The sequence below is a fragment of the Puma concolor genome, chromosome B2 (assembly GCF_028749965.1).
Source record: "Puma concolor isolate L17-30 chromosome B2, mPumCon1.1.hap2, whole genome shotgun sequence".
NCBI classification, from domain to species: domain Eukaryota; kingdom Metazoa; phylum Chordata; class Mammalia; order Carnivora; family Felidae; genus Puma; species Puma concolor.
In genome coordinates, this window is record NC_141671.1 from 42,410,266 (window position 1) to 42,436,529 (window position 26,264).

General features: G+C 43.8%; 1 protein-coding gene and 1 pseudogene across 2 annotated transcripts in view; both read right to left on the reverse strand.

The window, feature by feature from the left end:
- Positions 1-877: 877 nt before the first annotated feature.
- The window catches only part of XPO5 (exportin 5), a 49,552-nt gene continuing 24,165 nt past the window's right edge, over positions 878-26,264 (reverse strand). For both annotated transcript variants that reach the window (XM_086706931.1, XM_086706930.1), the window contains 18 exons: positions 25,814-25,969; positions 24,605-24,646; positions 24,192-24,281; positions 23,253-23,452; positions 22,342-22,441; positions 21,292-21,473; positions 11,408-11,508; positions 9,296-9,392; positions 7,675-7,811; positions 6,928-7,025; positions 6,326-6,372; positions 5,781-5,878; positions 5,159-5,221; positions 3,942-4,024; positions 3,375-3,482; positions 3,103-3,240; positions 2,757-2,921; positions 878-2,593 (listed from right to left, as the gene is read on the reverse strand). In XM_086706931.1, the coding sequence (XP_086563057.1) occupies positions 2,456-2,593; positions 2,757-2,921; positions 3,103-3,240; positions 3,375-3,482; positions 3,942-4,024; positions 5,159-5,221; positions 5,781-5,878; positions 6,326-6,372; positions 6,928-7,025; positions 7,675-7,811; positions 9,296-9,392; positions 11,408-11,508; positions 21,292-21,473; positions 22,342-22,441; positions 23,253-23,452; positions 24,192-24,281; positions 24,605-24,646; positions 25,814-25,969 (2,043 nt within the window). In that variant the 3' untranslated portion in view covers positions 878-2,455. The remainder of the gene's footprint in view (positions 2,594-2,756; positions 2,922-3,102; positions 3,241-3,374; positions 3,483-3,941; positions 4,025-5,158; positions 5,222-5,780; positions 5,879-6,325; positions 6,373-6,927; positions 7,026-7,674; positions 7,812-9,295; positions 9,393-11,407; positions 11,509-21,291; positions 21,474-22,341; positions 22,442-23,252; positions 23,453-24,191; positions 24,282-24,604; positions 24,647-25,813; positions 25,970-26,264) is intronic.
- On the reverse strand, positions 18,668-18,844 carry LOC112863028 (U2 spliceosomal RNA; annotated as a pseudogene).

Genomic DNA, 26,264 nt, shown 5'->3' on the forward strand with positions numbered 1-26,264 from the left:
TGTCTGATTCTTGGTTTTGGTTCAGGTCCTGATGCCAGGGTTGTGGGATCAGGCCCCGCGTTGAGCTCTGTGCTGAGGGTGGAGCCAGCTTAAGATTCTCTCCCCTCCTCTGCCCTTCTCACCTGCTCACACGCTCAGGTAAAACAAAACAAAAAAACCTACCAAATTGAGGTGGTCTTTGGGGGCTCAGCCAGACCACAGAAAATTGTTTGCGCCACTTAATCCGTTTCCTAGATTACTACAAGTTTCTGAGGAAAAGGGGTGGTCCGTACCCATCAAGTCACATGGCTATCAGGTGTCACACAAGGAGGGATGGGTACCTAGCTGCCTCAGTTGGTAGAGCATGCCACTCTCGTTCTCAGGATTGTAAGTTCGTGCCCCATGTTGGGTGTAGAGGCTACTTAAAAATAAAATCTTTTAGGGGCGCCTAGGTGGTTCAGTTGGTTAAGCATCTGACTTCCACTCAGGTCGTGATCTCAGTTTGTGAGTTCAAGCCCCACATCAGGCTCTGTGATGACAGCTCAGAGCCTGGAGCTGCTTTGGATTCTGTGTCTCCCTCTCTCTCAGAAATAAATAATAGAACATTAAAAAAAAAAAAAAATCTTTTAAAAAAAGTGACACAAGGAACAGCAGCAGTTCCATTTGGACAGTCCCTCAGAGTCCAGTCTAGTGGCCACAGAAAACACTGGGAGAGCGGTATGGGCTGCTTGGTCTAGGTCTGTCAGGAATAGAGGTCTTTTTCTGGCTGGCATGCTGTTTGAGAAAGCTTGACAGCAGGTTCATGGTCACAGTTCTTCCTGTCCAGTCCCTTTAGCAGGATGCTCCGGAGCAATGACCTTAGAGTATGTCACTGGTTTGAAAAAGGCAGATGGGGACCTTTCTGTATGAAACTGAGATTTTTACTGACATGCAGATGTGCTTTAGAGTTAATGTTTCTACAAAAAGGTTCTATAAACAATAGAAAACTTCTAGCATGAAGTCACAGGATGTTAAAAATACTACAGCACAATAAATACAACTGTGCCCTCCACAGCCCCAACCATAGAGAGGAGTAGGCAGCCATCAAGTTTGGAGGGAAACATGCTTTGAGATGGCCTTCATAGTCAACAGGAAGCACCCCAAAGCACCACCCGGAAAGAGGGCATGAGGCAAACCTGTGCCATAGAAACAGCTACATAGAACTTCCAAGTCCCATTTCCCCAGGTTGGCCTCTTTCCGACCCTGCCCAGGGACCACCAGCTCACAGGTGGAGCTTGAGCCCAGGCTGTTCTGCACAGTCCTTACCAAAACTGTCATCAGTGGACTGGATTGAGGACAGGTCTCTGTACAGAATGCAGACATACTCTATATGGTTTCTGTATAAATGAAGCCTGTATATGGCCAGTAGTGACCTCAAGGCTAGAGTCTTGCATTCACATCCCCTCTGCTTACAGGGCCATCTAGTGACCTTGAGAACAGAGTGGAGCCTCACAATACAGGTTGTGACAGGAAGGCATATTTTTTCTTCTGGAAATGGTCCATGAGAGAAGTGACCAGGGACCCAAAAGACCAGGAGATTTTTGAAGGCACCTGGACTCAACTAGTCCTAGGAGAGAAGACCAGTGGCTTTGCCAGCTGCTTGTCACAGACATAGCCTAGCTGGTGTGCATTATCCTCAGATGCCAATGGCATCACGTGACACTAGATAGGGTACTGTGGCTCTTATGCCTGAGTGGACCCTGGGGCTGGGGAACCCACACTGAGGGACTGTGCATGGAATACGTATGAGCTCTATAAGGGGATGCCAGAAAGTACTCCAGAGAGTGGCCCAGCCCTGGTCCCTGATGGTACCACACTTGACACTGCATTCAGAGCCTAGCAGTAGTCTGTACCATGGATCCCATCAGGTGACCAGATTCTTGCTCAAAACAGAAAGGAAACTGGCCAGATTCAGTTCAGCACTCAGCACCTGACCCAGACATGCCCCTGAGGGATGGGGAAGGTTTTCCACCAGCCCAGCAGCAAAGGGACTCAGTGGGGCTTGCAGTGGCCCAGGAGAAACTCTGGCGTAAGCAGTGCGGGACCAAGCCCTTGTGCAAGCCCCACTAGTCTCAGTGTTGGGTGTAGCACCCCTAGTGACCCCTCTACACAGGTGTATGGCTACATGGGGATGGGAGGGCTTGGGGAGTAGGGCCAGTCTGCTCTAGCTTTTCTTTCTTAGAAAAGGTGAAACTCCAAGTAGAATGATGGGAGATCTAGACAGAATGGTGTGAGCGCAAACTCCCTTTCTTGATACCTTAGGTATCATTACTTGTGCCTTGCACAGAGCCCACTCTCTCCAGCTCCAGACCTGGATTTCTCTCCAGGCTGACAATGGTGGAAAGTGAAGTGGCGGTGGAGAGGGGCCTAGAGATTAGCTATGAAGGGGAAGAAGAGATGACAATATAGGCCAAGGAAGAATGCCCAAAAGTTTGATTCAGGGTTCAAAGATGGTGGCCAGGCCGCCCTCCTCGTTGTCCAGCACCTCCGTCTCCAGCATTGGCTTTGTTTTTTTGAAAAGTGAGGGAAGATTCTTAATGTGGACTTCTTTGCGGAACTGTTCTCCTAAGGGTTTCTGTGGAAAACAAAGGAAAAGAATTGATGCTGGGCCCCGAGTAGTGGGTTGTTTCAAAGATTATGACTACAGCTGGCGTCCGGTCTGCCTGTACACATGGTCTAAGAAGACCACTAGGGTAGGTCAAGCTGGTTGGGAGCACCAGGGAAGGCGCATGACCTACCCCGATGCAGCCAGCAATTAGGCGTTTGAATTGGTCCTTCCGGCGCTTGTCCGCCACTTTCTGCAGAGAGGGGTTCAACAGCTTGCAGTCAAACTGGTCCAGAGAGTCCTTCTGTATGTCCGGGATCTGCTCCATCACAGCTCTTATCTCCAGGTACCTAGGACGCTGTGGAGTGGGGATATAAAACCACTCAATGGGGTAGGTTGGGCTTTGCCACCTTTCCTATGACCCCACCACACCCACCTCTTCGGGCAGCTGTCTACTTTTATGAAGTCCCAACTGCCTGGGAGCAGGCCCCTCAACATGAAGCTGCAGCCAGCCCTGCCTCTGTGCTTTCTGCACTCACCAGTGCCTCGTATATCTGGAAGGCCAGGTGGACCAGGGAAGCCATGCAGCCGTCGTGCTGCCCGTGCGTCTGTAAGCCCTTCAGCACGCTGGTGAAAAGCCATGTAACGGCATCTGCGAGCAGTGTCCCCGACAGCACCTGGGGACACAGCTGTGCTCAGGGCCAAAGGATTACTCTCTGAAAGCCCCAGCAACCCGATTCTTCCAACTGATTGAGTCAATCCTCATGACCCCAGCCTTTCATAAGGAGTGAGAAGGGGTGAATAACCATACTTGTTTGAGCAGAGGCCAGCAGAGCTGTGTGGTCGTCCTCTGACAGGACAGAGTATCCTTCCAAGCAAGGGAATTGAAGGCTGTAATTAATAGCGCCGTACAAACATCCTAGCAGAAAAGGATGAAGGATTACAATGAGAAAATTTACACATTAATTTTCTGAGTATTCCTATACATGAGGAGCTGGGATTTTAACAGGTGAGGAGGAACATGACAAAAATAGCAACTGAGGACAAACTTACTTCCTCTCTATGTATATCAAGCAGTCAAAAAGAAGAAAAAACCACCAATATAGAAGTGAAAACCAATGTGCAAGGAGACCAAGCTCAGGCCTGGGGGAGGCTGAACACCACAGTGTGCCCGTGTGTTTTTCTGAAAGCCTCTGCCCATGCTAGCATGGGAGACACCTTGACCTTTTCTACTGCTTTCTGGAAGCTTTAGGAACCAGGAAGTTAATAAAGCAGCATTAGCCCCCCAAAATTCTTTGATGGCATCACAGATTGAGAAAAGTGGAAACTGGTGCCATACCAGGAAAGGAGAAAAACATCACCTGTCCCCTCCACACACCTCATGCTTCATTAGACATTTGCCCAGGTCTGTAAGCTCCGCCATGGCTGAGGGGGCTACCTCTGTGGCCATCATCTCTTCATCTGTAAGCAGAGAGATATTAAGCTTCATTCTTTCAGAACAGAGGATCCTGTTCTGATAGAAGTCCACCAAGTAAAGGAAACCTGAGTAACCTGGGCTGACTGGTAAGTAAGTAGTCCTGGACAGCCCCCCAACTTCATGGAAGGGTGTAGAAGCCCAGCTCATGGCAGGTCTAGAGACCCGTCTGGCTGCAGTCAGTTACGCATCCAACTTCCACTCAGGTCATGATCTCACGGTTCATGAGTTTGAGCCCTGTGTCAGGCTCTGTGCTGACAGCTCGGAGCCTGGAGCCTGCTTCAGATTCTGTGCCTCCCTCTCTCTCTGCCCCTCCCCCACTCACACTCTCTCTTAAAAAAATAAACAAAAACAAAAACAAAAGAGAAAATAGTGGGAAACTCTGGACAGTTACTTAAAAATGAGGACCCCACTGTAGCAGACACTTAGTTACTGGGGATGTAACAGGAATAGGAAAAAGTCCCTTCCCTGATAGTTTACATTCTAATGAGGAAGACAGGTGACAAATGAACAAGTGAAATAAAACAATGTCAGGCAGTGATAAGTCCTATGAAGAAAAATAAAGCAAAGGAAGAATAAGCGTGGCTGGGTTGTTTTTTATGTTTTATTTATTTTTTGAGAGACAGAGGGAGAGAGGGAGAATGGGTGGGGGAGGGGCAGAAAGAGGGACAGAGGATCTGAAGCTGGTTCTGCGTGGATAGGCTGACAGCAGCGAGCCCAACATAGAGCTCGAACTCACAAATGACAAGATCATGACCTGAGCTGAAGTCGGATGCTCAACTGACTGAGCCACCCAGGCACCCCACTAGTTTTTATAGGTTGGTTATGGAACACCTCTCAGAGGTGACAACTGAGCAGAGTATCTGAATGAAGCAGGGGAACAGGCCACGTATACAGTTGGGAGGAAAATTATCCTAATAGAGGAAATAGCAAGTGCAAAAGCTCTGAGGTGGGAGTATGCCGGAGGAACACAGGAAAAGAGCCAACAGAGAGAAAAGCTAGATGTACATCTCACCCACCCCAAACTGCTAGTTCTACAGGAACTGACCTGGCTACAAAAGGGATGATATTTAGGAGTCCTAAGGGCAGACCTCTGAGGGCCAAACAACAAGCTCACTTACCATCTCCTTCTGTAGGGGGAGCAGTACCATGGTCAGCACCTTTCTTTGAAACACAGCATACCGCTAAAGCAAGAAAGTGGGGTTACTGGACTGAACAATAGCCACCTCAGGCCAATGAATTCCAAACGGTCTTCAGGCAGGTGAAGATGGGGGAAAGTGGGACACTGTCCAGGCACAAAATCACTTTTACCAGGAGAAACAGAGGTGTTTGACCAGACTGCTCTGGTCCCTCTTTAAGTTCAGCTAACTAGAGAGAAATTATAGGATTCTCGGAGAGTAAGTGACCAAAAGAGGAAGCCTGATACATCCTTGGTCTATTTTGGATCCCAAACAAATGAAATGACCAACAAAGAAAATTGGGCATCTTCATGTCTAAGAATTAAGAATTCTCCATATTCTGACAAAACTAGGAAGTTACCCCTACCATTAATCGAAATTCCTCTTGCTTTGCAATTCGTAGAATGTCCTTAAGTTGATTTGACTACCTGGTTTCTATCTAATTATTTCTTAATTAATCTGTCAGTATTGCTGTAAAACATGCCTTAAGGGAATTGGGTGAGTGACCAGTTCTTCTTCTAGAAAAAGTCTTCTCTACTACCCCTAATTCCCATATGCCACTTACTGATTAGGTCCATGACTTCTCGGGTTAACATCCTCACCAGTTGTTCCTCTAACATCTCTTGAGACTCTGGGTTTTCATCTGCGGTCTCATCTTCTCCACTGCAGAAAAGCAGGGGGCCAAGTTCCATGGGAGTGCAAAAGGGAAGGTCAAGGAAAACAGTGACCTTAACCAGACCCTCTGTGCTCCTTTCCTTCTCCTGGCTCCCTTTGGTCTACATTTCACACAAATGTTGGGAACGGACAGCAACGATCCACTGAGGAAGACATTATTTGACAATATCCAGTTGGATAGAGGTCCTGGATCAAAATCCAAAGTGGATAAGGATGTCTCAGTATCCTCCTAAGGCAGCTGAAGATGCCCCCTATGAAGACTTGACCTGAGTATGCCTAATGGTCACAGACAAGCCATCTACCATCCAGGCTGAGGATGACCATAACCTAGTGCTTTCTAGCCTTGAATGGCAGAACTTCCCCTTCCCACTGTCTCTCATCTCCCACCCCAAAGCTGGCTGCCAGTACTTCCACAGGAGGAGAGATGTTCCTTACCACAGCAGGCTCCTCTGGTTGATGACGTGCCATTTTTGGGAAAGCCTCTGGGAAAACAAAAGGGAAATAAATGGCAGTAGTGGTGAGGAGGTTGGAACACACAATATCTAAGTCCACTTCATGATTAGAATTAGCCAAGGATGATTCTAGATCTCAATGACAGAGCCCTGGGAGACCCCATAAGGTAAACAATGTGACGAGGACAGTGTACGAAACACTTCTTTGCTTCAAAAGGATCAACAATACTATAGAATTCCCAGGTCTCTCTGGACACATCTGTTCTCCACCCAGCTGGTCCTCCTGCTTAATTCCACCATCAGGGAAACAGACCCAGGGGAAGCACTCCCCTGACCACCTCTCCTCAGTTAATAGGAGGTCAGGAGCAGAAGTGGAGTCTGCAGGTCTTCAAGGGCAACCAAACCAGTTTAGTTCTCGGGGGTGCTCAATCCACTGCAGCACGGAAAGTCTGCTGGAGTGGGACAGCTGTGTGGCCATCTGGACAGAGCCAGGAAATACTTTCAGGAACTCCTGACTTGCAAGATGCATGAGAGGCCAACCTGCCCAAGAGGCCTCTATGCTATCCTTTCTGACCGATCTCTTACCATGTGGAGGTAGGTGAAAAGAGGTCCAAGGATTGGAGACACCAGGGCTTCATAGTGCTCTGGGGGACAGAAGAGCACCAGAGGCTTCACAAAGACCCATGCCGCGGCAGGTTAAGAAGTTTTAGAACATGAGCACATACCCCTCCCATTCCAAGGCATCCCCTCACCTGCCAGGCTGGAAACCTGCCAGGCAGCAGGCTATGCCCTCGGGCAGAGTCAACCCCCAAAGGACCTGCAAGATGCCATGGACATTCTGTCTTAACAGGCAAAACTCTTCAAGCTCTTTTCCAGAAATCCCAGGCTGCCCATTATGGGCACTTATTTGCCTGGAAGGAAAAAAGAAGAGGGACACCTTCATAATAAACTCTCTTTTACCATTCTCCTTGTAACTTCTGGGAAGAGAGATACTCTTGAAAACAGAAAAGAGTCCAAATGAGAATGAAGTATGAGGAGGCACCTGACAGGATACAGAAAAGAGATAAAAGCTTTTATCTTTCACATTTCCAAGAAGTGGGATGGTCAAGATCTACCCCTCAGGAGAACACTTTCAAGACCCCTGGACTGCCTTCATATTTTTCCTGCCGTTTATATGAATCTTTTTTTCTCTTTAATGTGGTTATCACACACATAGATAAAGGATTCCATCTATTCCACACTGCTCAGCTCTGCCTCCTCCGGTGTCTGACAGCTGTTCCTGTCTTCAATCTTCTGGCCCTCTGGGTTTTCTAGGGACTTTGGAAAGGATATGAAGCATGGGTCTGAGTCGGTAGTCGGGAATATTGTTCAAGTTGACAAAGGCCGAGCTGAGGAGCTGAGTAGCAAGGTGCTCCACGGTGTAAAAGTCCTGCTGCATGGAAGGACCTGCCTTCCCTAGGATATGGAAACTGTAAGGGAAAAACCACAGCATTTACATCCCACATTTGTTATTATTAGCTCTGAATGCCCCAGGAATTTCTAGTCTACACTTCTCAGCTAGAAAAGAAACTGCATTTACTCCTTAAGAGAACTTAAGCTTAATCAGTAACACACCCCTCACCCACCTTTAAGCTTAGACATTTGATAGATGTTTATTTATTTTGAGAGAGAGCACGAGAGCATGTTTGAGTGAGGGAGGGGCAGGGGGAAGGACAGAGGGAGGGAGGGAGGGAGAGAGAGAGGGAGAGAGAGAGAGAAAGAGAGAAAGAGAAAGAGAAAGAGAAAGAGAAAGAGAAAGAGAAAGAGAAAGAGAAAGAGAAAGAGAAAGAAAGAGGAGAAAGAAAATCCCAAGCAGGCTCTGTGCTGTCAGTGCAGAGCCTGACATGGGGCTCGATCCCACGAACCATGAAATGATGACTTGAACTGAAACCAAGAGGTGGATGCTCAACTGACTGAGCCACCTAGGTGCCCCGATGTAGCATCTTTTTAAAGACAGATGTTGGCACCCAAGAGCAACAATAGCAATCATTACTTCATAAGCAATATGGATTGTCAATGAAGATTCTCTTTTTGTTAGCTTGGCTGATTGGAGCGGTGGGTGACTAAGGACAATGCCTGGAGTGTGGTCTGCTACAGGAGGGCAAGTTACCTCCCCATCCTACAACCAGGACCCAAAGACAAAGTCCGGCTAGCTGCCTCCAGAGGCAGCCTGGGTGGCACAGTCAGTCAAGTGTCCGAGTCTTGATTTCAGCTCAGGTCATGATCTCACCGTTTTTGAGATCGAGCCCTGAGCTGGGCTCTGCACTTATAGTGTGGAACCTCCTTGGGGTTCTCTCCCTCTCTCTGTCCCTCCCCTGCTCATGCTCTCACAAAAAAAAGCAGCTATGAGTAGTGAGGGCTCTGAGAAAATGCATCACCACTCACTGTATCTTATACTGTGGTCTCATCATTTTATGCACTGGAAGCAGACAAGTTAGGCATAAAATCTCACTCAAGTCATGGCTAGGACTGAGGCACTATGACAATTATAAAAAAACATACACGTGAAAGCCAGCCAGTTCATTTTGGTGTGACACTACAATCATTGGTCTCCTGTCAAATTCTTGCTTCATCTTACCTGTACACTAGAATTCTACATCGAAAGTCTTATCCATGACATTCCTTTAATATGCATGTCTAAAAAGAAAATATGGAGGGGCGCCTTGGTGGCTCGGTTGGTTAAGTGTCCAACTTCGGCTCAGGTAATGATCTCACTTGTTTGTGAATTTGGGCCCCACATCGGGCTCTGTGCTGACAGCTCGGAGCCTAGAGCCTGCTTTGGATTCTTGTCACCTTCTCTCTCTGCCCCTCCCCCTCTCACACTCTGTCTCTCTCTCTCTCTCTCAAAAATAAACATTAAAAATTTTAAAAAGAAATAAAAAGAAAATATGGGGAGATAGCGTCAGTTCCTTACCAGTTTTCATAGAGGGTGCAGAAGAAACGCTGCATTCTTTCCAAGACCGTTTTGTAGACAGGAGAGTCATTCAGTTCCAAGAGGGGCTGAGGTAATCCTATGGAGAAAGATGGGTCAGGAACATGCTGTTCTGCTGCCACGGGTCTTACCTGCCAACACCCTACAGCAGGCAGATATGGTTTGGAAGTGGGGGTGAGAAGTGCTGTAAATGCAAAACAGCTGGCTGAGTCTTCTACCAGCTGGAGGTGCTAAGAGCTTCCCTCAAAGTGACTGTTACAACACTGTTTTGGTGGGGAAAGGTGGAAACTATTTAAGTATGCAGGACTTCAGACTAGACCTGGGCACTCCAACTTTTGCTGGGGGGTTTCTCCAGATGGGACTTCTACCAAAACACACAATGACAGCTCAAAATGATCTCTCCAAAAGCACTGGGAATGCCCTCTTCCCTTTTTCAGTTGTGGAACCTCTTTTTCAAGCAACATTTTAAGCAAAAGCCCAAGATATATAGCAGATCAAAATGATCTGATCATGAAACTAATGAAACCCAAAATGAAAACTAATCATAGTATAATTTAAGAGTTCTATAAGGGGGCGCCTGGGTGGCGCAGTCGGTTAAGCGTCCGACTTCAGCCAGGTCACGATCTCGCGGTCCGTGAGTTCGAGCCCCGCGTCAGGCTCTGGGCTGATGGCTCAGAGCCTGGAGCCTGCTTCGGATTCTGTGACTCCCTCTCTCTCTGCCCCTCCCCCCTTCATGCTCTGTCTCTCTCTGTCCCAAAAATAAATAAACGTTGGGAAAAAAAAAAAAAAAAAAAAAAGAGTTCTATAAGATCCAAAAGATCTATACATCCCATCAGAGACAGTTTTATATTTCAAGTCTTGCTCATGGCTGGAAGCTGCTAGAGGGGAACTATTTGTCCATTCTAGCACGTTTTGGGTCACCATCTATTTCTACAACAGGAATTCCTGGCTTAGTTTGAATGGCTGACTGGAGAGGAGGGTGATGGGTGGTAAAGCGACAGCTACTTTTTAAATTGATTGCAAGATATTTCTTGGAAGTTCTTCTTCTTTTTTCCCCCCTGTAATGTGGACCTTAATGCAGTGGTGCTACAGGAAATGGTCCAGGACCATGTAGGCCAAGACAGACACAAGTTCTGGAAAGGCAAACTAACACCCTTCCTTTCATGAATGTCACGGCTGGGGAATGCTCACTGCTTAATCACAACTAGGCCCAGGCAGAGGTTATGGCTGGGAATGAAGAGATACTGTGGGGACTGTGATGGTGAGCCAGCATGAAGCTTTCAAAATGGGCACACGGTTTATTTAGACAACACTGGATGTCTCTGGCTCTAACTTCTAACCACTGCCTTGCTCTCTATTCCAGCCACATGAGTCACCATTCTCTATTCCCTAGACATACCAAGTTCTTTCCTACATGCCTCAGGATCTTCTACCTGCCATTCTGCTTGCCCACAATGCTCAACATCTTCTCTTGCCCCCCAGCCTGATGAGATCTTTCCTACTCCTCCTTCAAGTCTCCACTAGGAGGTAGTCTTCTGACTCCTCTCCAACACTGGGTGAGGTCTCCCAATAAACACATGGCCACTTTCCTTCACAGCACATGTCACACGATTGCACAGTTATTTGCTAATGGGAAGAATGAGTTAAAGCAACATTCAAATCAAGGTAACAAATGGGAAACATGGTTTAGGATCTATTCCTTTGAAATTTTTGGTAACACATAATATTTTGCTAATTAAAGCAATTTGAACTTAACTATTTTAACACCTTTTTTCTTCACATATGAAAGCAGGAAAGTATGCTAATATCCTTCATGGCAGAAAACTGTGGTTTATTTATAATCTAAAGGCTCTGACACATGCCACTACACAGGGTTAACACAGGGGAGAAACAGCCCCCAAAGACCTCTATATGCTAAAATAATGAAGTAAACGCACTTGTTCCTAGAGACCCTGTAGGAACTCCATGACAAAAACAGTCAAGTAGTGCTAGGTGAGAAGGAGGTGATGACACACAGCACACTGAAGCTGCCTGAGGAGTCTGTGAGAGATAAGGCAAACTTCAAGACAAGAAAAAAAAAGTTAGATTTCTTACCCAAAATAGCAGATTTTTCCGCTTCAAGCATATCCAGAGCCTTTGTGAAAGGCTCTGCCATCTTTGCTAGCATTTCTGGTGCATATAAAGTATTGTGAGTTCTGCAAGAAACAAGGATACTATGTGAACTTTTCCTAGTCTGCTGCAGAAGGAAAGAATGGGTTTCACCTTGTAATTAGGGTGAAATACTTTACATAGACAGGATCTCCCTGTCAACACTGCTCCCTGCAGGGAAAAGAAAATAGGGTATAAACATTTAAATGTTTCCCTGGAAACAGGAATAGAGTATTTGGTTGTATAGTATTCAACACCTAGAAGCAATCAAGACGAGAAGCAAATCCTACAGACAGCTGGATGGCATCACAGTCTAAAGCCAGAAAGGGAAATTCTTTTAATCCTGAGACAATTGCCTAAACACTCCCAATTTGCAGACTGCAGGTGACATAGGATGAAATGTCAGAGGCACTGTGTTTTTATAGGCAGGAACACAGAGAAGGTAATAAAATGCCCCTACTTTTCAGATATTTGGGTCTCACTCTAAGAGCATGGACCCTAGAATGCTCTGACAGTTGTTTCTGCCTCCTCAAAGAAGAGTCACAGTTCCCAACATGAGACCAAAATGACTCACCGGAGCACTCACTGGCTATGCATGGCTAGGGAGCAATGACCATAGGCCCGAGCTACCTGCCATCCACAGATGTCAGCCCTCTTGCCCATAACCAATGGCACCACTGAACCATCTACAGCCAGAGAGCATATCTACTTATTTTTCTTCTAAAAGTTAATTATAAAAACATTTCAAACAGAGAGAAAATTACATAAGAGACACCATCAGGATTAAATATTTAAGCAGCACACCGACCAGATCATTTTAGACCATGCTTATTTAAGTTAAAAAAATGCTCAGCACTGTTTTCTTTTCCAGTTTTATTTAAGTAATCTCTGCACCCAACATGGGGCTCAAACTCATGACCCTGAGATCAAGAGTCGCATGCTCTTCTGAGCCAGCCAGGTACCCTCAACATTGTACATCTAACATTTACACTCAGTACAATCATTTAAACTTTTAGAATACCAATTAATTCCAGTATGTCTCCCCTGAGAGCTAGTAAGTTTACTAGTATGTTTACTCCCTGAGAGCTAGTAAGTTTGTCTCCATTTCTAGCAATGAGCTTTTCTGCAGAGGTATCCTTGGGTACATGTGCGAGAGTCTGTTGAATCACTGGATACTGGTGCTTTGCAACTCATGGGTTGCAGATACCTTCTCCCCATCTGTGGCTGACTTGCTTACATTGATATTTCCAGTAGGCTTTATGCCCCCCGTTTTTCCCATTTTGGTAAAATACATATAAAATTGAGCATTTTTTAAAAACATTTTTATTTTTAAGTAATCTCTACACTCAACGTGGGGCTTGAATTTAGAACCCTGAGATTAAGAGTTGCATGCTCTACCAACTGAGTCAGTCAGGCACCCCCAAATTTATCATTTTTAAGCATACAGTTCAGTGGTGCTACATACACTCATACTGTTGTGCAACCTTCACCACCCCCCCCCCCCATTTTTGACTTATAAAACTGAAACTCTGTACCTGTTAAACAATATCTCCCCATTCCTCTCTCCCCCAGCTCCTGGCAACCATTATACTGTCTTTATGATTCTGACCATACTAAGCATCTTGTATAACTGGAACCATATAGGATCTGTCCTTTTGTGACTGGTTTATTTCACTTAGCACAATGTCCTCAAGGTTCATTAATGTTGTAGCATATTGAAGAATTTCCTTCCCTTTAAAAGCTGAATGATACTCTATGGCACCTAATCTATCACATTCATCCTCTGATGGGACACTTGAGTTACTTCCACATTTTTTAAAAAAGATTTTATTTTTAAATAATCTCTATACCCAATGTGGGGCTCGAACTTACAACCCCGAGATCAAGAGTCACATGCTCTACTGACTGAGCCAGCCGGGGCACTCCTGCTTCCATGTTTTAGCTAGAGTGAATAGTCCTGCTATGAATTTGAGTATATAAATACCTCTTTGAGACCCTGCTTTCAATTCTTTTGAAAACTCACAACTGGAATTGTTGGATCATATAGCATTTTTTTTTTTTTGAGGAACTGTTCTTTTCTGCAGCAGCTGTACCATTTTATATACCCACCAACGCTGTACTCCCACGATTCATACTGTTTGAGTGACCACAGGTTCTTTAGGTTGTTACTTTTCCCTTAATCTTTTTTTTCATTTTCAGCCTCATTAATTTCCATTGTCCTATCTGCACTTCTTTAAAAAAAATATTTTAGTAATCTCTACACCCAATATGGGACTTGAACTCATGACCCTGAGATCAATAGTCACATGCTCCTCTGACTGAGCCAGCCAGGCATCCCTGCACTCTGCTGTTGAAATCCGCCTTTGAATCTCTCTAGTGAATTTTTCATTTCAGTTACTGTACTTCTCAGCTCTAGCATTTTTTTGCTTCCTTTTAGGTTTTGTTTATTGATATTACCATTTTGTTCACACATTATTTCTTTCTCCACATCTTTATCTAATTCTTTGAGCATCTTTAAGACAGCTGTTTTATTTTCTTAATTAAAAATTTTTTTTAAATCTTTATTTATTTTTGAAAGAGAGAGAGAGAGCATAAATGGGGAAGGGGGAAGGAGATGCAGAATCTGAAGCAGGCTCCAGGCTCTGAGCTGTCAGCAAAAAGCCCAACGCGGGGCTTGAACCCATGAACTATGAGATCATGACCTGAGCCGAAGTCAGACACTCAACCGACTGAGCCACCCAGGCGCCCCAAGACAGCTGTTTTAAAGTCTTTGTCCAGTAGATCTCCCATTAGATCTTCTTCAGAGACTGATTCTGTTAATTGATTTTCTCCTCTGAATGGGTCATATTTTCCTGTTTCTTTGCATGCCTTCTGATTTTTTGGCTGAACACCAGACATTTGGGTCTAATGTTGTGGTTAATTCTGAAAATCATATTCTTCTCCTTCCCCATCCTGTTGTTTGATTGTTGTAGGCTATCTCTGTGCCAAAGATCCACTGAGGTATTAACTTAATGGTTTTTCAGGTCTTTTCTGAGCCATTCCCTGGTCATGCATGACCACTTTTTAATTTTCCCCATATATGCGGTTGTTTTGGAATGCCCTAATCTTTAAAGTGTGGCTCACAAAAAGGAAAGCCAAAAAATGAAGGGGGGAAGGGACTGGCCCTTTAAATCTCCTCAATGTTACTTCAGTAGGAAGGGAAGAGGCTTACAACAATGGGAGAAGGTACAATAACCACTGCCAACTTCTGTATCTGCACCTCTGTGATCAGAAGCAGCAATCAGTGATCAGAGCACAGATCTCTAATATTTAGGGAGCTGGATCCATTTTGCTCACCCTGGCTCTGCAAGCTGTGTACAAACTGTTCCAGCAACACCAGCAGCCTGTCAAAGGGCTGGGGTCTGGGTACCTGCTACTGTGCTAGGAGCTGATATTGATTGAAATTACCACGATTTACTGTTCAAATCTTCCCCTGGAAGGTGCAAGCCTTCAAGATTCCAGAGTTCCAAAATCAACACAGATTCTGCCAATACAACTGTTCTCTAGATGGGGTGACAGATTCCTGGTGCTTCCTACTCTGTCATCTTCCTGGGCTTTAGTTTTTTTGTTGCTGTTGTTGACTTATTTATTTTGAGAGAGAAAAAGTGAGAACACGAGTGGGGGAGGGGCAGAAAGAGGGAGAGAGAATCCCAAGCAGGCTCCGTGCTGCCAGCGCAGAGTCCGACACAGGGCTTGAACTCACGAAACCGTGAGATCATTGACCTGAGCTGAAATCAAGAACTGGAGGTTTAACCAACTGAGCCACCCAGGCGCCCCCTCCTGGGCTTTTGTTTTAACACAAAGGTACTGACCTTTACCGTGATTTGTTTTTCTTGCATCTTGTTTAAGAAATCATTCACGGGGCAGGCAAATCTTTGACGGCCACATTAAAAAGGCTTCAGGAGCATTCAGAAAGGAGCAGTTAACTCTCATGGAGAGAATGAAGGGTCAGGTAACATTGGAGTTGAAGCCTGATGACTTAATAGGCATTTGAGGCAAAGAAGAGGAAAGGTGAGGGGGAACAGCATGAGCAAAGGTGAGCAAGAGGATGGCACACTTAGAAACAAGGTGGGGGCTGATACGCATATATTGCACACTAGTCTCATAGCCCTCCTCCTGTACCAAGGCAGGGGTAGAGGAAACTGCATCCTAAGTTGTGGCCTTGTGGTCATTCTTTAATTTATCTGAGCTTTCTGAGCCTGCCTGTGGCCTAGAGTCACTAAGCCATGGGCATGGATACACTAATAACCAATTGTTGAATTGCTGCTAAATGCAGTTGTGCCCCAAGGTTGTGCTCATTTCCTGGAATGAGGAGTAACACAAAAGACTACATTTTTCCTTTTAAAGATTTTATTTTTAAGTAATCTCTACACCCAATGTGGAGCTTGAACTCACAACCTCAAGATCAGGAATCACATGCTCCACCAACGGAGCCAGCCAGGCGCCCTGAAAATTAATCATTTTGAAATGTATACAATTCAGTGGTATTTATGACATTCACAATGTTGTGCAATAACCAGCTCAACTTTTAAAGGTTTCACACCAGGGAACTATAGGGGCCAAGGACAGATCACATTCTTCCCCCATAACCATTAAGTAGAATAGTTACAGGGGGCCTGGGTGGCTCAGTTGGTTAAGCATCCTACTCTTGATCTTGGCTCAGGTTATGATCTCACGGTTTGTGAGATGGAGCCCTACATCAGGCTCAGTGCTGTCAGTGTGAAGCCTGCTTGGGATTCTTTCTCCCTCTGCCTTCCCCTGTACACTTGCACTAAAAATGTAGGAACAATTAAGTAGTAGCAGGTTATCTCCATTTCTCCCTTCCCGCAACTTCTGGCAACCACCAATTTACTGTTTCTATAGATTTACCTATTCTAGATATTTCACACAAAGGGAATTACACAATAGTGGTCTTCTGTGTCTGGCTTCTTTCACTTAGCATAATGTTTTCAAGATTCAGCTACATTATAAAATGCTAACAGTACTTCATTCCTTCTTATGGCTGAACAAAATCCCATTATGTGCACGTACAAGGTTTTGTTCATCCATTCAACCACGGAAGGACATTTGAGTTGTTTCCACCAAATGGCTACCGTGATACAGTGCTGGAAGAACAACTGTCAGCAAGTATTCGTCTGCGTCAACAAGTGTTCGTTTGTGTACTTGTTGGCAATTCTTTTGGGTACATACGTGTGAGTGGAAATGCTAAGTCGTGTAATTCTATATTTAATTTTCTGAAAAGTTGCCAAAGTATTTTCCATAGTAGTTGAACCATTTTACGTTCCCATAGGCAATGAACAAGGGTTTCTCCTCATCCTTGTCAACACGTAGAATTTTGGTTTTTTTTTAAATTATTACTTTTTGGGGCACCTGGGTGGCTCAGTTGGTTAAGCCTCCAACTTCAGTTCAGGTCATGATCGCACAGTTTGTGGGTCTGAGCCCTGCAATGGGCTTCGTGCTGACAGCTCAGAGCCTGGAGCCTGCTTCAGATTGTGTCCCCCTCTCTCTCTGCTCCTCCCCCACTCACATTCTCTCTCAAAAATAAACATGAAAAAAACATTTTTTTAATTAAAAAATTATTACTTTTTTTTTTTTTTTATTTTTTAAAAATTTTTTTTTTTCAACGTTTATTTATTTTTGGGACAGAGAGAGACAGAGCATGAACGGGGGAGGGGCAGAGAGAGAGGGAGACACAGAATCGGAAACAGGCTCCAGGCTCTGAGCCATCAGCCCAGAGCCCGACGCGGGGCTCGAACTCACGGACCGCGAGATCGTGACCTGGCTGAAGTCGGACGCTTAACCGACTGCGCCACCCAGGCGCCCCAAAAAATTATTACTTTTTATTGCAACCATCCTACTGAATGTGGAATGGTAGCTCATAGTTTTGATTTGCATTTTCCTAATGTCTAATGATGATGAGCATATTTTCATGGGCTTGTTGGCCATTTGATAATTCTTTGGAGCAATGTCTGCTCAGGTTTTTGCCCATTTTTTTAACGTTTTAATGTTTATTTTTATTTTTGAGAGACCGAGCATGAGCGGGGGAGGGGCGGAGGGAGAGGAGGGGGAGAGGGGGAGAGGGGGAGGGAGAGGGAGAATCCAAAGCAGGCTCCAGGCTGTCAGCACAGATACTGACGCGGGGCTTGAACTCACGAACCATGAGATCATGACCTGAGCCGAAGTCAGACGCTTAACTGACTGAGCCACCCAGGTGCCCCTCTTTTGCCCATTTTCTGATTGGGTCATCATTCTACAGGTCTTATGGCAGCACCGAATTATTTTGAGAATTAACTTTATAGTGAATTGAGACTGAGGAGTTTGAAACTGAGAAGTTTGAGTCCCCTAACTTTGTTCTTCTTTTTCAAGATTGTTTTAGCTTTCTGGGGCCCCTTGCAATTCCATATTAATTTGAAGATCCCAACTTTTCTATTTCTGCAAAAAAGGCCATTGGAATTTTAACAAGGATTGCATTGAATCTGCAGTTTGCTTTGTGTAGTTTTCTATCTTAACAAAATTAAATCTTCCAATTCATGATTATGGGATTCCTTTCCATTTATTTAGATCATCTTTAATTTCAGGAATGTTTTGTACTGCTCAGTGGTCTCCATCTGACCCACTAGGAATGACACTGTCCAACAGAAATATGATGTAAGCCACATAAGCCAATTAAAATTTTCTAGCCAGGCAAACTTAAAAAAGCAAAAACAAGTTACATTAATTATATTTTAATTAACCCAATGCACCAAAAAAAAAAAAAAAAAATCAAAAACAAAAAACAAAACAAAAAACCCATCATTTCAACATCAATACAAAAAATTATTAACAAGATATATCACATTCCTTCTTTGTACTAAGTTTTTGAAATCTGGTGTGTATTTTATACTTAAACCTTACCTCAATTCAGATTAATCACATTTCAAGTGCTCAAGAGCCAGTCTTGTGTTATAAGACTATTTGACAAGGAGTTAAAACTCAAAGCTCCAATACACAACTGGAGGGAATGTAAATGAGCACATCCCTTTAGAAAACTATCTGGTTCTAGACGTCTATAAAACCGAAAATAGGGGCGCCTGGGTGGCGCAGTCGGTTAAGCGTCCGACTTCAGCCAGGTCACGATCTCGCGGTCCGTGAGTTCGAGCCCCGCGTCGGGCTCTGGGCTGATGGCTCGGAGCCTGGAGCCTGTTTCCGATTCTGTGTCTCCCTCTCTCTCTGTCCCTCCCCCGTTCATGCTCTGTCTCTCTCTGTCCCAAAAATAAATAAACGTTGAAAAAAAAAAAAAAAAAACCGAAAATATGCATATCTTATAAACTACACTTGATCTTAGCCAAAAGGCCAAGAAGCGATGCATATCTTATAAACTAAGAACTCCACTCCTACATGTAGGATTCCGTCCCAACCCAACAGAAATTATGTGTACACCAAACACATTTACTAGAATACAAACTGCAGCACCACTGCACTGTTTGTCATAATGAAATGCTGGAAACTACTGAAAAGTCAATGCTAAATGACCAAGTGACAGCATAATTACATGATAGACTACCACACCAGCAACGAGAATGAACAAACCACAACTACATGCAGTAACTTGGATGACTCTCACAAACATGTTACTGAGCAAGAGAAGCCAGACAAGAAGGCATGCATGCTTCTGACTAATAAAGCTCAGAAAACCAGGCAAAATGTTGAAAGGCAAGAATAGTGGTTACCCTTGAGGAGTGGGTTAATGACCGTTTGCTAATGTTGTTTGTTGATCTGGATGCTGATCACACGGATGTGTCCGCTTTGTGAAAATTCATCTACATGCACCCGTAATTCCTATCCTTTTCTTGTATCTGTTTGTGCCCTTATATACTTGAAGATAAAATTTACTGAAAAAACAAGACAAAACTCTAATAGCTCCAGATGTACATGACTTAAAAGAATGGAACTGCTCCATAACCATGGTAAACACTTTTCAAAATCTCTTTTGATTGACTTTGGGATTTTCCAAAAACACTGAACTCTTAGAAAAGTATAGGGACAACCATACTATTGAGGTCTCGCCAAAACAGAAACGAACCATCTTTCCAAGTCTGGGTTCTTACCACATGGCCTCCAGCCACAAGCCTAGAAAGGCCCAGTTGATGTGTGTGTTGCTACCCGGCCTCATCACTTTCAGTTTTCTCCAAGCTACAGAAGAACCTTTTGGTTTTAAAAACATCAATATGGAAAAAAAACTTTCCTTGATTAAATATTTTACTACCTTCTCAGTATGCACGCCCTACTTCTTTATTGAAATCTTTCTTCTTTTTGAAATCAGAACAAAATACTGCCTATTTCCACAGACATATCCCCAGTGACCACTCTTTCAGATACTCCAGCTCTCCAATTTGGTCAACATTAAGACCTTTGATTCTCAGGCTGATGATCTAGGGAGTATGCTTCTAGGGCAGCGTCCCAAAGACATGAGTAATTTGGCTCGCCCAGTTGAGATGCTGCTCTTCCCACCGAGTAAGAGGCCAAAAGCACTGGAATGGAGCTCTAACGTACATATAACTCAGAAATACTATAAAATATAAAAAAGGAATCAAACTTTGCCTTGGCCAGTAAGAACTAAATTCTAGCTATAACCTACTTTTCACCATCGAATGTCCCTGAATCATCAAATATACCTCAGGTAACCGACAAGCCTAGGCTTGGCCTACTTCCACTTTACACTAGGCTCCTATGATTTATAACAGTGACTCTGAATCTTTAGTGTATGCACAAACCAACTGGGGATCTTGTTAAAAAGCAGATTCAGATTTCATACTAGAGTGGGGCCCCAATTCTGTATTTCAGACAAGTTCTCAGGTGACACTAATGCTGCCGGTCTGAGGAGGAACATGTATCATGCTTTCCTCTGCCACGTTCAGCCACTGCATGTTTGGTCCATTTGAGAGTCATTATTCATAAATTCAGATGAGCTCATTTGAATACCACCCAGAAGGACTACTAGAGAAAGCAACTGTCCTGCTTCCAACAATTTGTTTAGTGACAAAAATCTGGACAAATAAAACCTAAAGTAAAAAGCAGGGATAAAGCATAAAGAAGTTGGGGTGCCCGGGTGGCTCAGTAGGTTAAGCGTCCGACTTTGGCTCAGGTCATGATCTCGCCGTTCTGGAGTTCGGGCCCCATGTCTGGCTCTGTGCTGACAGTTCAGAGCCTGGAGCCTATTTCAGAGTCTGTGTTTCCCTCTCTCTCTCTGCACCCCCTCCCCCACTGCTCACGTTCTCTCTCTCTCTTAAAAATAAATAAACATTAAAAAAAAATTAAAGGGGCGCCTGGGTGGCTCAGTCGGTTAAGCGTCCAACTTCGGCTCAGGTCATGATCTCATAGTTAATGAGTTCGAGCCCTGTGCACTGGGCTTTGTGCTGACAGCTCAGAGCCTGGAGCCTGCTTCAGATTCTGTGTCTCCCTCTCTCTCTCTGCCCCTCCCCTGCTTGCACTCTGTCTCTCTCTCAAAAATAATAAACATTAAAAAAAAATTTTTTTTTTAAAGTATAAAGGAATAGAGGAACACAGAGGAAAGGCTCAAAATGAGAAAAGCCATTTTGGGATTAGGTTCCACGTGTTCACTTGGACAGCAACACTTATGCAAGCGAGAGCTAGAATTATTTTTAAAAAGAGACCCCAATCTAGAGAGAAAGAAGACCTAATCGCCCATTTACTACCACCATGATCTGAAGAAATGTAAGGAGATTACACTTCTGAGATTCTTAAGGTAAAAGAAACCCACCGACAACAGAAAAACTATTATTCCAACTCACCTTATAAGGGCAAGCAAATTGTCAAGAAGTTTCAGAATCTGTTCTGTGCAAGGGTTACGGAAGATTGGATTGCCACTGGGTGTATAACCCACGACAAATCCCCCAGCTTTGGCCTCTTCTAGGTCAGTGGGCCAGCAAGTTCGCTTCACAACACCCAGAATACTATATACACAAAAGCTCATCTATAGAAAAACATAAAACAAAAGATACCCATAAAGAGCAAGAAAAACCACAAGTGTTATTATGCGTATGCAATGTTATGGCAAACGTGATACAGAAGCCAGAGAGAAGGAAAGGAGACCAATTTATTTAAATAAATTCCTGTCCCTTCTTTTAAGGTCAATCTAAGAGGGATCCTTTCATTGCCATCTTTAGGACCAGTGGTAGGCTCTAGAAGTTTCCTTTACATGAGGTTGTCCTTCCAGAGGCTGCACTGACCCTCTTGTAGGATCCCAATTAGAAGATGGCCTGGACATGCTTCACAACCAAGTGTTTAGACTGCCAACATTTCGTCTTCTTTTCGCTGACCTTGCACCCCACCCACCCTCCATCTTGGGCCCTCACAGCTTTTGCTCTAATCCTCACTCATGGCACTCTCAACCAACCTACTACTTGCCAGGTTAAGTAGAATTCTGCCATATTGGAACCAAGAACAATGTTTATTTGAATATCAAAGAACTGAAAACTCTCAGGTTTGCAAGTTAGATCATCATTTAAGACTCTACTTCCCAGACAGCAGTGGCAGGGAGGACTCATACTGCCCACCAAATTCTGACCTAATTCCTCATTACACTTCACTCTTCAGAGCTAGTTAGAGATCCTTAAAGTCAAAATAACGAGTTCAAAGAAAAGACCATCTGCTTTGCTGTAGGACTAACACAAGAATTCAAGAGTAAAGAAGAAAAGAAAGGAGAAGCTTAGGGAAGTGGAGACTCCCAGATTTCTCATGCACATTAAAAAAAACATACATCTTTAAGAAACTCAACAAATGACAACACCCTATTCCCACCTGGGGTCAATGCAGCTTCCCATTCCCAGCTGTTTACTCACTCGTGCACGGTTTAAGCCACAGGGATCCTCCAGGCCTGGGTCACAGCTCTTGCGATCAGCTCCCACATAGGCAATAAAAGCATCAACATCTGACAGCACTCTGAAGGTTGCAGTGGCAAAGACAAGTTATACCATGATTTTAAGCAAAGTGAATTTCTTCCACAAAAGCTAATAAGCTATGATTATTTAGCTCCAAAGAGCAGTTGTTATAAAGTGAAAGGAACCTAATCATATTGTTAGCTGTCATTTGAAGGTTTAAATTTCTCCTCCCACTTCTTTTTTTTTTTAATATTTACTTTGAGAGAGAGAGAGAGAGCGAGAGTGAGCGCACACATGCTCAAGTTGGGGAGAGAGAGAGGGAGAGAGAGGGGGAGGGAGAGAGGGAATCCCAAGCAGGATCCATGCTGTCAGCACAGAGCCCAACGCAGGGCTCGATCTCACGAACCTTGGGAACCCTGAGCTGAAATCAAGAGTTGGACGCTTGACCTGACTGAACCACCTGGGCGCCTACTTCTCTTCCCACTTCTAAATGTCATTAGCAAAAAGAATGCGAGCTTGAGAATGCTCCATGGGCACACATAAGTGTCTATGCGATGCCTACTATATAGCCTCTATTGGCTGTTCTCATTTCTCTACATTGGTTCATGCTGCAATGTAGACACCATAGCAACTCTGACTCTGTGGCCTCCTGACCATACTACCTACTTTTACTCATTTCTTCTCTCTCCTTATGCCTCTGTACTGAAGGTGACATTTTCAACAATGAGAATTAAAGACTGCTTTTGAACTTCAAATATCACCAATGGGGTCATCACGCCTTGATATCCTCATACTCCCACCCTGGGAATAGCTCTTAAAATAGAATGGGTGCTCCAGTGCAGTGAGGGTCAGGGGCAAAGGATCTCCTCTACCTGTGCATGTCTTCAGAAAGCCAGATGCTGGCCACTGGTGCCATCAGCTCCTCTAGGAACACCTTCTGACGCTCGTAGTTCTTGAATTGGTTGCTAATGAGAACCAGGGCTTCCATGAGGGCACACTTCTCCATTTGTGTCAAGAGTAACTCATTGGAGAGGAGCTGCTTCACATGGTTATAAAGCATGTCAAAATTGGGCTGCAGATTACAAAGAAAAATACCCAAAGGTGATGAAGGTCTGATTTTCAAGGAGAGGTGGGTCACTCAAGGAAGGTGGAAAGAGGATCAAGGCATTCCTAGGAAGGTCAGGCTTATAAGACTGTCACTTAGTAATTTAGTTATAGTGTTCTTTTGCCTGAACAAGCAAGGCAATTCAGGCAGAAGGTGGTTCTTGTCTCATTTGGGTAACTGTACTTCCCCACAGTACAACTGTGAAAACAATGTTTTTTTTTTCTATATCAACTTTTATAGTATATTCAAAGATCAGTTTGTTTATACATGTTAGGAAGATACATAACTGCCAGTATTGAGAAGAAATTTCTGGTTAATTTGTAATCTGTAATAGTACAAAATTTCCTCTAGCAACCCTCCAAAACAGGCTGGGATTTGCATCTGGCTTCTCTCAAGATTAGGCACACCATTTGGCAGTAGTAAAGAATACCACCTAGTACGGTAAAAACGTGTACACTGACAGGGAAAACTTGGTCATCTATATGGAAAAGAACCACACATTTTGAGGGAATAATTTGCATTTTTAACTCCATTACTAAGTAGGAGAGGAAGAAGGCCATCAACTCAGGGATACTTACTTGAAGCAAAGCTACATACAGTTCCTAGCTTTCTCTTTATATGAGGTATACTTAGGGCTGGATTTACAGAACAGTGTAACTAAACTCAACAGGTCTCAGTGGCTACTGGTCAGAGTCCAGGGGCTTACCAGTACGAGCTGGGGGTAGTCACGACATGTCTTGATGATGGAAGAACAAGCATGTCTCCTCACATTCCTCACTGCCCGGGTTCTGGGGGCCTGGAAAGACATTCAACAAACTTGGGGCCACTTTTAATGTAATTTACAGATGCTGCACAGAATCACATAAAATACCTCCTTCAGAGACAAATTCACAATTTTCACACTGTGGGAGTTTAATGGAGTGACATTTATAGTCACCATGAATACACATGTTCACTGATTTTGCCTTAGAGTATCTCTACTATAAACACCATACCATAGGACTATGTCCTGCCTTTACTAATAACCCCTTCTACTTATAAAAAAAATCTAGCCTTATGGGTTAGGCATTCATACTTTTGCTCTCCAGAAGTTAGGATTTGTTGAATTAATGGTCTTACCTTACTTTCTTCAACAGTTTCAAAAGTGACAGATGAAAATAGCTAAGGGTAAGAAAAAAAAGTCACTCATCAGTACCAAATGCATAAAGTATTTAAAAATAATACTTAGATCTAGGTTTCCCACAAAATCCCAAAAGTGTAACAAAAGGGTTTTCAATCAGTGTTACGAAATTTCAGACTTTTTCTCAAATAACTCTACAAAAGGCTTGAGACTCACAACTTTACTATCAACCATTTCACAAAGGTGAAGGTCCCAGAAACCCCGACTAATCCAAGCCAACAGCCAAACACTCAACTATGGTGATTCCCTCACCATGGTGTAACTTCTCGACTCTTTAACCTAATACAGCATGACTACTGCCCTAGTCACTAGGACAGAATTATACTCTAACAAAGGTCTAATCAAGAAACCCCATGGATATTCCCCAATTCATAGAGTATTTCTGTTGCAACAAATGAGTCCACCTTTTTGAAGTTCTACTGAACTTTGTAACGCATGTTCTCATTTCTTTTTTCTTCTTTGGGGGCTTCTCGTTCTTTGCCTTCCTCCCCCAGTGACGATCCCCTGGGTTCCCTGCTTGAGCTACATGTCCATCTTTACATACATATCACCCTCTTTCCTACAGCTTCACCTCTACTGTAGGCACTTCTATGATGATGCCACCTTAATATTGTAATTTTCTAGAGTCCAGACCTTTAACCTCAAATAGTATTCTGTGAAGTGCCTCCTAGATGTTGTACATATACTTCAAATGTAGTATCCCCAAACTGAACTTACTCCTCTTCCTTACTCTTACCAAATCCAGTATTCTCACTCAGATGGTGCTCCACTTACTCACCTAAACAGGAAACCCAAAAACCATCCGCACTGACCATTCCTCTCACAAATCCCCTCCTAATAATCTGATAGCACACTTTGATATCCTTCTTTAGGTATTCTTTTCCACTTTTCAGTACACCTGGCTATTAACTGCAATGCCACATGGGCACAACAACAGTTTATGTGATTTTATTTCCAAACAGAGCATCTAAAGGATAAGTAAGCCTTTTCTACTAACATGGTACCTGATCCACAGTAAATACTGCATATTTGATGAATGAATAAATGACTCTTTATTAGCTTGTCTCAAAGACTCTCAAAAATAGTTACAAAAACAATAATTAGCTCAAAAATGCCAAAACAAAGTTTATAAAGGAGATGGCATTTACCTTAGAGAAGACCTGGGGCAGGAACTCTGGTCTGTAGGTGACAAATGGAAAGAGTGCAGAGACATTAGTGAGGACACAGGACAGGATGAGAGGATCCTTGGTGTCAAAGTTCAGGACCATTTGCAACAGCTCTATTCCATCATTAACAGGAAGTGCCTATAATACAGACATGAAAAGGAGGTTGGCAGGGCTAATAAGCACTTGTGGTAAATTAACCTTTAGGTTTTGGTTTATAAATACATAATATGGTTCACCACATACGGTTTTATATACTGCTTTTTATAAGCAGTACCCCATGTTATTAAAACTTTTCCTAAATGATGCTACTATGTGCTTTCATAAAGATGTAGCTTTTCCTGCTACTAGACACTGAGAATGTTGCTAGTTCTTTACTACTAAAAACAGTGCTAATAAATATCTCTGCAAAAAGATTTTGGCTACATTTTCAGTT